The sequence below is a fragment of the Penaeus chinensis genome, chromosome 38 (assembly GCF_019202785.1).
Source record: "Penaeus chinensis breed Huanghai No. 1 chromosome 38, ASM1920278v2, whole genome shotgun sequence".
NCBI lineage: Eukaryota > Metazoa > Arthropoda > Malacostraca > Decapoda > Penaeidae > Penaeus > Penaeus chinensis.
In genome coordinates, this window is record NC_061856.1 from 7,964,682 (window position 1) to 7,974,681 (window position 10,000).

A 10,000-nucleotide genomic window follows, 5' to 3' on the forward strand; every position below is an offset into this window, starting at 1 on the left:
TACTTATCAGATCAACTTTATATCACTAAATATACTAAATATAAAGTTTTGGGAAAAACTTCTTTTTACCAAACATAAGAGGTGGCCAGAGAAACTGAATCATGCATTGTAATGCGACCTCAGCAGATGGATAAGTCAAATAAAAAAATAATATATCCAACTTCTTGTGAAGTTTTCATGTTGTATCTAGACAAACCATCACATAAAATGTATATTTCATATTAGTTACTTTACATAAATATATTTCTCCCTTTAAATATTCCAATTTTAAACTATTTATCAATGCACAATGTACAATCTTCAACATACATTCGGTATATCACAGATAAAAGTATTCAATGTCTATAAAAAGAAAAACAGGTACTGCTTACAATTTTAGCATAAAATTTTGTTACTGTACATCCTGTAAATGGTTGCACTTAACACAGTTCCAAGGTTACGACCTGCTTTTCCACATTTTAGGTTTGCCAACATATTTTCCCCAACCTCTGAGCTTGTAACATTCTTATATGCCTCCATCAGTTGTCTTGGTGTACCAAACTGAAACAAAACAATGTCTCATCATTACAATGTAGACTTCATTATCTTCAATCACCAGTATTTCTTAACTCAATGAGCACGGGTGACAAGACTACAATGCCATGCATTGTAGTTTTATATAATGTCTTTACACATAGATGGCTCTACAAGTGTTTAGTCACCAAGGAGTCAGCTATTAGTCTTACCTATCGCATTTTTTTAAAACTTCACTTATATTATTTTATTGTCTTTGATGTTATCAATATTTTAAAAACAATTTAATAACCATAATATCAATAAGAATGATAACAATGTCAATATTAATAGTACTGGAAAGAAAAACACATTTCCCTGCCAATTCAAGGAATGGGGAACTCAGGATCAGTCATTAGGGCAAACTGATAGACTCCTTGCTGCTGAGCAAACGTGGAGCCATCTGTATGTAACAAAATTCGCTAAAATCTAAAGGAGACAGTAAATAAACCCACTGACATTGGGTTAATAAATTCAACTGGAAAAATTATTGAGGTACCAGTCAACAGAACGTTTCTTTGGATATTAAATTAAACCTCCTAATTTGCTGAAATTTGCAAAAAAAAAAAAAGGAGCCTATTATTCTGGATACATAAAGAGAAAAGAAAGGTATAAAGAAAAAATTATAAACCAACATTTTTTGTCTTGGCCTCAACACCCATTTACTACTTCTACATTCTACACCCCGCCAGTAAATAAGTGTGTACAGGCATCATAAAATCACTAAACAAAATTGCCAAATACCCTACCTTGTCCACAACTGCTCGAGCTTTATCAACACTAACACCATGAATCTGCAGAAGATGTTTGGCAAACATTTCCCTCACTTCAAGTTGCCGATTCTTGACGGACGAGGAATTGAATTCACTGAAGGTCATCAAGGATGTTTCAATTTCCTCTTGAGTCATGGGATTTTCTAAACCTTCTTTCAAATGCTCTCTACTTATTGCTTTTAAGAGCTTACCCTGCAAATGGGATATCTTATATTTGGTTACAATTTACTACAATTCATTTATTGTGTGTGTGTGTGTGTGTGTGTGTGTGTGTGTGTGTGTGTGTGTGTGTGTGTGTGAGTGAGTGAGTGAGTGAGTGAGTGAGTGAGTGAGTGAGTGAGTGAGTGAGTGAGTGAGTGAGTGAGTGAGTGAGTGAGTGAGTGAGTGAGTGAGTGAGTAAGTGAGTGAGTGAGTGAGTGAGTGAGTGAGTGAGTGAGTGAGTGAGTGAGTGAGTGAGTGAGTGAGTGAGTGAGTGAGTGAATGAGTGAGTGTGTGAGTGAGTGCATGCACACATGCGCACATTTAAACACTTTTTTTGTATCTTTTTATAAACACAAATACATCCTGTTTATATATATATATATATATATGTATATATATATATATATTATGTGGCATATTATCCAAGTTTAAATCCTGATGAGATTTTTAAGAAAAAAATTAAAATCTCTTGTAATAAACTTTTAACATAAAAAAAAAAAAAAAAAAAAAAAAAAGAGAACTTCTCAACCAGATGTTGAGCAGAATCCATGTAACGTTAATATCTAGCTTTTCTAGTGCATTATCTCTTGTGGACAAACCTGATACATGCTCTGGAGGCACCGTGTCATGATTGTTAGATAGGCAGCTGATTCGCGCTGATCCTTTGTGATCTTCACTGTAAACTCATCAACTACATGTGTGTTGACCACAGCCTGCAGGCATGTGGTTTCAGGTAAGCTGCCAAAATAATGATAAAACATTAGGTAATATCTAATGCTATCAGTAATATAAACTTATTTCATCTCTCTCTCTCTCTCTCTCTCTCTCTCTCTCTCTCTCTCTCTCTCTCTCTCTCTCTCTCTCTCTCTCTCTCTCTCTCTCTCTCTCTCTCTCTCTCTCTCTCTCTAATTTCTAATTTATCAATATATAATCTCACATTATCTTGAAATACCTCATATGCTTGCTGCCATATTCTTCTACCAGATAAATTGGTTTGGAGAGACCACTTTGCTTAAGGCGAAATTTTTGTTCCCGGAATCTACCATCTCTGATACTCGAAGCAAGGTCATCCATCCTCTTACGTTCAACAATGTATGGCAGGACAAGTTCTCTTCGCTGCTATTAAAACATGAGAACTTATTAACAGAATGATAGGCTTCTTTCACATAAATGTAGCTTATACTGTATATCAAAATGCAGTAAAAGCATTGTACAATGTGATTTTAATGAATATTAGCAAAAGTTCATCACATTATAACAAAATACAACATTTAATGAACAGTCATCACCTCTCCACTTAACGGCACACTCTCCTGGCACACCCATAAGAAATCTCCTACATGAAGCTTTCGTACATCATACTTGATTCCATGTTTATCTAGCTCTGTGATTATGATTTCTCTGGTGCTGCTTTTACCACCTGTGAACCTGAATTAAGTTTTTAAAAAGAAAAAAAAAAAGTTGGAAAGAGAATATACACATTATAAATCTACATATAAAAGATACTGATCAAATACTATATCATAATGAAAAATCCCCCAAAATAATAATATGAATGCACAAACAAGAACAGTTTATGAAAATTACAAATCTACAATCTATTCAATAAAATATTCTCTTACAGAAATCACCAAAATACAAATAAAGAACAAACACAATTCCCTAGAAAACTTACCCTCCTGTAATTTCACAATTGTCAACGCACAATACAATGTCAAACTGGCCAGGACAGAGAGAATACAGAGGGTCTCTAGCCACTTGAATTGTTTTAGTCTTGGTCATATATGAATCTACTGCATTCTGCCTCTCTGACTGAAGTACTGTGGGTACTTGATTCAGCTCTTTACTAGAAGTTGTTCCTGTTGTTTGCTTCTTTACCGTTGAAGATTTCTTTTCTGTAGATATATATAAGGATAATTCAAAAGTTACTACTTAATATTTGGAAATTGCTCCTACAACTAAAATTTCCTCTTTAAGAATTATGACCACTTTATTATGGTGCTCCCTGCTGAAGGGAGGCAAGTGACATGCACAAGGATCTGCAAACTGTCTGAAGTTTGGTGATAACTGATTATTTACCTGGAATTAAAACTCCAAAGGAAGAGAGGCAAATCACAAAATAACCAGGTAAAAGAGAAAACAACAGCCTTTAGATCTGTGGGATTATTGTTATTTCATAGGTGTCTGTCTCAGATCTAACCCATTTAGCAAGTGATGCATGGAAACAAAATGAAAGACAGAAAAGAAGAAACAGTAATAGCAAGTGCAAACCAGCAAAATTGACAGGAGAGGGTGCAGAACTTAGTGGCTGTGGGGAATGGACACTGATACCGATTCTACCTACTGATTACCTTAAGGGTCTTGTGACACTGACTTAAGTGGCTGATCAATCTCCTCTCAGTGCCCTCGTCTTTCTAGCACCATCTCCAAATTTTAGTCCAAAAAGTTTTCTCAGAACTGAATAGTTAAATAATGCCACACAAATGATATCTCAACAGTGACCCCCCTACCCCCACTCTGCATACTGAAGTTTGGCTGGGAGTACCACAATTGAGTTCACAGGATAATGATATTCCCTACAAATTATGTACCTATTTTGTAACAACCAATTTTAATTTACACTTTACAGTACCTGTGTTTCCTGAGAAATGGGTGCCAAACGGCATTTTTCCAACTGGCACTGAGGAATGAGAAATATTTGTTGCAGACTTGGGACGTGTTGGGGAGAGAAGGCCTGGGCACATGGTGGGAGCACACTCATTGGACAAATAAGCATAAACATATCCAGGAGGAGCTGTTCTGGAGGTAATAAAATAACAAACATGAACTGCAGTGTTAACTCAAATGTGACGGGAATGGCATGTACATACATGCGATGCACATTGTGAGTTTACTCTATTCATTGTTTATACATAGATGGCTACACTTGTACTAAGTCACCGATGAGCCAATTACGAGTACTGCCTGTCTCGTCTGTCTTGCCTGTTTACCCTTTTCCTTGATTTTCGAAAATATTTTATGTTATCTCATATTGCTGTTACTGTCAATAACATTATAGTAAATACAATGTCTATAATAAAAATAACACCATCAATATTCATTGCATTTGTAAAAAAAAAAAATTCCCACTAATTCAAGGAAAGGTGAAATCAGGTAAGGTCACAAGATCTACTTATTGACTCTTGTGGCTAAGCATTAGCAGAGCCATCTATGTGCAGAGACATTTCACAAAAAAAATTCAAATGAGCACAGCATTTTCCTGACAGCATTGAGTTAATTTACTGGTAAATACATATAGTAAATAATAAAAGCCTCTCATATTCTCATACCAATACCATTTATATTCAACAGACTTGAATTTTTTGACATTTGAAGAAAATATATATTTCCAATTTTGAGTTATAGGAAGGAAAATACAAGTAAACAATTAATAAACAAATTAAAATAATATATGTAAAACTAACAAACACCAACTGTAACACAAGTATGAATATACTCTATATATCATACCTGTAATCATCCAGCCGATAAACAAGACCAGAGGCTGAGAGTGCAGATTGACGACATTTTACCAAATAACCAAGAAAGCCATCTTCCTCAACACTGACAACAGCACGGTCACGCATTGGTGTTTCCACTTCCAAACTTGTAATGTAGCTAAATACAAAGTTTTCTGAAAATAATGGTAATTTTTTTTTTTTAGTATAAAAATACTTCAGTGATTTATCTATTACATACTTCCTTACAATCAAAAATATAATTTGAGATAATACACATATTCAAGTGAAAACCATAAACTCAATTCTGCTATATATCCAAGTTTCACTTTCTCCTTTTCTTTTTTCTTCTATTTCACTATCACATACCTGGAGAACTTAAATGACCATCTTCAATGAATGTGTTCTTCACAGGTGACGTCACACTCCTACTGACCTTTTTGGCTCTCTTGCTTTCAATCTCAGGCCCTTTCCTCTTAACAGGAACTGTCAATTCTGCCTCAGGATCTGTACTGACCTTACTGACCTTCCCACTAGGTTCTGTGTTCACACTATCACACACTCCTTTGAAACTCTGAAAAGTATGGCTGGTGAAGTCCTCTTCCTGGTTGACAGGACTACAACTCCTAGATGATAAAACTATGACTTCTTCACTTGACTGTGTGGCCTGGGGACTTTTCCTTGGAGAGCTAATGACACAACCATCTTCAACTTGTGAGATCTTGGCTCCTAATGCTTTTCCTTCTGATGTTAGGATGTATCTGTAAATGCACATTGAAAGAAATAATAAAAGCACTATAAATTACTATTACAATAGTGCACTACATATAGTTAATCAAAGAAAATTTATCTTTCATTAAATTTCTTTATCAAGTGCACATTTCAGTGGATGTTATCTATCACTTAAGATATACAGTATATCAATTCTAAATTGTGGTTCAGTCATCACCTACCTTCCTGGATTACCCTCTTTACGCACTAGCTCCTTCTTGACCAAGGTACCCATGGAGGACCAGGCAGTGTAATGTGACCCTTCAGCTGAGTGGGTGAAAGAGACATCGCACAGAGGTGCGGCAGCTTCTATCAATTCCTTCCTTCCCATATAACCTAATGATAAAAGGGGAAACGGGGGAAAAATAATAAATACATATGTATACTTCTTTCTTATAACTAAACCTAAAATTTCAATTGACTCAAAAGAAATTAAAAGGTACCCTATAAAAAAAAAAAAAAACATTTCATGTGGTGGATGACATGGCTCAGTGAGTAAAAGACATTCACCTGGATAATCATCTTCCATGGAGGCATTATAGAGAGCCATGAGGAGACCATAAGCCCCAGATCTTGGCGCAGGTACATATGCTCGTCCTTTTTTCCCACTGGGACTTTTCCCCTGACAACCACAACAAAGGTAAGAATTATAATTATTTTTTGTATCCATACTGATTCCTGAAAGTTTATTCTACATTCAACAACACTGAAAAAACATGAAGTGTCTGACTAATGAAAGCATATGATTATATATGGTAATATCTTTAAAAACTTGCAAACTTCTCATCTTATTAAAAGTCCTATTCAACAAGAGACAAACCGTTCAAATCTATATATAAAGAAAACATTTGCCTTGTAAAAAACATTCTAAATCTGTAAAACCAGAACATTGACAAAACATTTCCATACCTTTTTCTGCTGAACCTCAGAACTAGCAGAGGCCTCTGATAGTCTATATTCTGTCTCAGTACTATGATTCAGATTACCATTGGTGGAGTTTTTTCTAGGTCTACCTCTTTTCTTAACCTGAGGCTCTTCTTGCACCTATTGGCAAATCAAAAAAAAATATATATATATAATTTTTGGGGGGTGAAATTACAGAACACTGCACTTCCTTTTCTTTGTGGCTGAACCATAACATTTCATGGATATAAACTTCATTACTAAAATATATTGTTTGACTTTGTTTATATGTTCCACACTAAACACCCCTTCCCCTTTCTAATGAAAGAGGAAGGGGGTACTTCACAATAGTAAAAATGTGATCATAAAACATACCTGATGAACTTCATCCCAATTAACGGGTCCATTTTCCTGTTGGTATTCTTCCAGACGCTGGTCAATCAACTGGCAGATCTTATCACCAAAGTGAGCTAGAACCTTGCAATCTTTCCCACTATACAGAGGAAGTGGGAATAGTTTCAGGGACTTCCTTGCCTGTTGACAAAAGAAAAGAAGTATAAATATGTACTCATATATAATAATACAATATATATGTATATGTATGTACATACATGTCTGTGTGTGTGTGTGTGTGTGTGTGTGTGTGTGTGTGTGTGTGTGTGTGTGTGTGTGTGTGTGTGTGTGTGTGTGTGTGTGTGTGTGTGTGTGTGTGTGTGCATATATATACACATACATACATACACACATATATATATATATATATATATATATATATATATATATATATATAAAATATATACATGTAAATATATAAATATTTATCTAAATATATATATTTATATACATATACATATATATACATATATACACATATACATATATATACACATATACATATATATACATATATACACATATATATATATATATATATATATATATATATATATATAAGAAGCCAATACTTGCTCATCTTAGAACAAATGCATTAAAGAAAAGCCTTAGACAATGAAAAGGAAAAAGACAAAAGACACTAACTTAACCACTGATTCTGATCCAACCAGGAATGGCAAATCACTAATGCTAAATGAATAAAAAAATAGATAACCTCAAGTATAAAAAGAAACATCAAATACAACTATTTCGACAGGTACAGAATAGACGTCTTTTTTTTCTTACTCTCTGGAAATTGTACTTCATGTTGGAGTGTTTCCGTTCGGCCTCGTCCTGCCACTCCCTGAGCCATTTTTCGAAGAGAGGGTTGGGGTGTTTGTAAGTCCTCTTCGTGCGCCGGTATTTCTTCTTGTGGGGAGATCGGCCCTTTCCACTCATGCTGAAATGATGACCCTTCGTGATAATGTAAATAAATAAATCTAATAAGCAAGATAAGGCTAACATTCTCCGAGGATACTTTGTGAGAGTGAGTTTAGAGAGAGTCTTTATGAGTAATGAAAACATGCAAAAACTACATGCTATTTTTTAAACTATATTTCAATCATAAACTACAATCTAAATATTTGAAACTCTCGTACTTAGTTGTCTGATTCCGTAAATCTACGAATTACACATTCTGGCATTGGTTAATAAGCCTTTTTCATCGGCAAGATAACACTATCATCCTCCGAGTATAATTTGCCAGATTAAGTTTAGAAAGTCCTTTTGTTTTACAATAAATGAATAAATTCAAAAAGCGAGATAAGGCTAACATTCTCCAAGGATACTTTGTGAGTTTAGAGAGTCTTTTTGCTTTATAATATAATTGCTTGGGTGGTAAATAAGCTCTATCTTGACCAGAAAATACAAAGAAGTGGATCATTTGCCTTTTGACAGAGTGCAAAATACTAATGCCACATATTACATGTTCTTCGTGGCCTTTACATCTCAATTTCTTTTTCATTTCTTAGACTGAGAGAAATCCAATGGTCGTAAATATTATTAAAAACACACAGAACTTTTATTAACTTTATTACTTTTATAACTAGACGACAAATATTTAAATTAAAAAAAAAAAAAATCATATACCCAGAGCAACTTTTCGCTCCACTTTGTATGAGCATATGTACACTACTGGCCAAAATTAACCAGCCGCCCCTCGAAAACCAAGAAATTGGCAAATTTTCTCATTAAAACTATAAAATTATCAGGATCTTTAATGATTTTCTTATTAAAAACAGTCAATAAAGGATCAGAGAGGTCATATGAAACAATTTAAACATATTCAACATGATATAAGATGCTAATATCTGGTTGAACCACCTTTACATTTCAAAACAGCATCTACCCTGCGTTTCATACTTTCGTACAACTTAGACAAATAATCTAGTGGAATTCTGTTCCACTCAAGTTTTATCCTTTCCCATAGTTCATCTTTGTTTTTAAAATGAATAGACTTGATCTTATCATCAATAAAGTCCCAAACATGCTCTATGGGGTTCATATCTGGGCTGTTCCCTGGCCACGGCAAAACTTTCAGCTTATTCTTGGTCATCCAAGTTTGAACAGCCTTTGCAGTGTGACAGGGAGCATTATCCTGTTGGAATACTGCTTCTCCATCATCAAAATGGTGGTTAAGAGATGGAATAGCACAGTATTTCAAAATTTTTATGTAATATTCCCCATTCACCGTCCCATCAATCTTGTAAAGTCGGCCAACTCCTTTGCTAGTTATGCAGCCCCAGACCATAATTCCACCACCTCCATGTTTCATAGTAGGATTGAGGCATTCAGGAAGGTATTCCTCACCCTTTCTCCTCCTTACTGATACTGACCTGTCACTGACAAGGCAAAATCTACTCTCATCACTAAAAACAACTTTGCTCCAATCTTGGTCAGTGTGCGCTTTTGCCCCATGGCAGTCTCTTATTCCTTGCCTTCTCTGTCAACAATGGTTTCTTCTTTGTTCTACAATACTTTAATCCACTTTGCAGAAGCCTTCTTCTAACTGTCCTGTCACTAACATTGATATTAAAATTATCTCTTAGCCCATTTGCTAATGCCTTTGATGTTTTCCTTCTGTCTCTTAGTGCCTCCTTGATGATAACTCTTTCTTCTCTCTTTGTGGTGATCTTCTTTCTGCCTCTGCCTTCCCTGTCCTTCACTGTGCCTGTTTCTTGGTGCTTCTTCACTATCTGCTGAGCAGTGGATCTTGCAATTTTCAACTTTTGGGCAATTTTATTGTAACTGTAGCCTTCCTCATGGAGAACAACTACTCTCATCCTGTCTTCAATACTCAGTCTAGGAACAGGAGCCATCATAACCTGACAAGCAAAATCATCTTTAAATAGGCCTAAGTCTTGCAAAAGT

At 35.0% G+C, this 10,000-nt stretch overlaps 1 protein-coding gene across 6 annotated transcripts in view; it reads right to left on the reverse strand.

The window, feature by feature from the left end:
* LOC125046187 (crossover junction endonuclease MUS81-like) overlaps nt 1-10,000 on the reverse strand; it is a 10,960-nt gene that overhangs the window by 435 nt on the left and 525 nt on the right. For 2 of the 6 annotated variants that reach the window (XM_047643883.1, XM_047643885.1), the window contains exons 2-15: nt 7,877-8,030; nt 7,073-7,231; nt 6,704-6,838; nt 6,305-6,416; nt 5,977-6,130; nt 5,393-5,784; nt 5,037-5,199; nt 4,159-4,325; nt 3,202-3,421; nt 2,816-2,954; nt 2,479-2,645; nt 2,126-2,264; nt 1,302-1,517; nt 1-540 (exon numbers count right to left, since the gene is read on the reverse strand). The exon at nt 1-540 is cut by the window's left edge and continues 435 nt beyond it. In XM_047643883.1, coding sequence (XP_047499839.1) covers nt 376-540; nt 1,302-1,517; nt 2,126-2,264; nt 2,479-2,645; nt 2,816-2,954; nt 3,202-3,421; nt 4,159-4,325; nt 5,037-5,199; nt 5,393-5,784; nt 5,977-6,130; nt 6,305-6,416; nt 6,704-6,838; nt 7,073-7,231; nt 7,877-8,029 — 2,481 coding nt within the window. In that variant the 5' untranslated portion in view covers nt 8,030 and the 3' untranslated portion in view covers nt 1-375. Of the gene's footprint in view, nt 541-1,301; nt 1,518-2,125; nt 2,265-2,478; nt 2,646-2,815; nt 2,955-3,201; nt 3,422-4,158; nt 4,326-5,036; nt 5,200-5,392; nt 5,785-5,976; nt 6,131-6,304; nt 6,417-6,703; nt 6,839-7,072; nt 7,232-7,876; nt 8,511-9,465; nt 9,593-10,000 lie in introns of those variants that run through there. The other 4 variants (XM_047643884.1, XM_047643882.1, XM_047643881.1 and 1 more) reach the window with 4 other exon arrangements.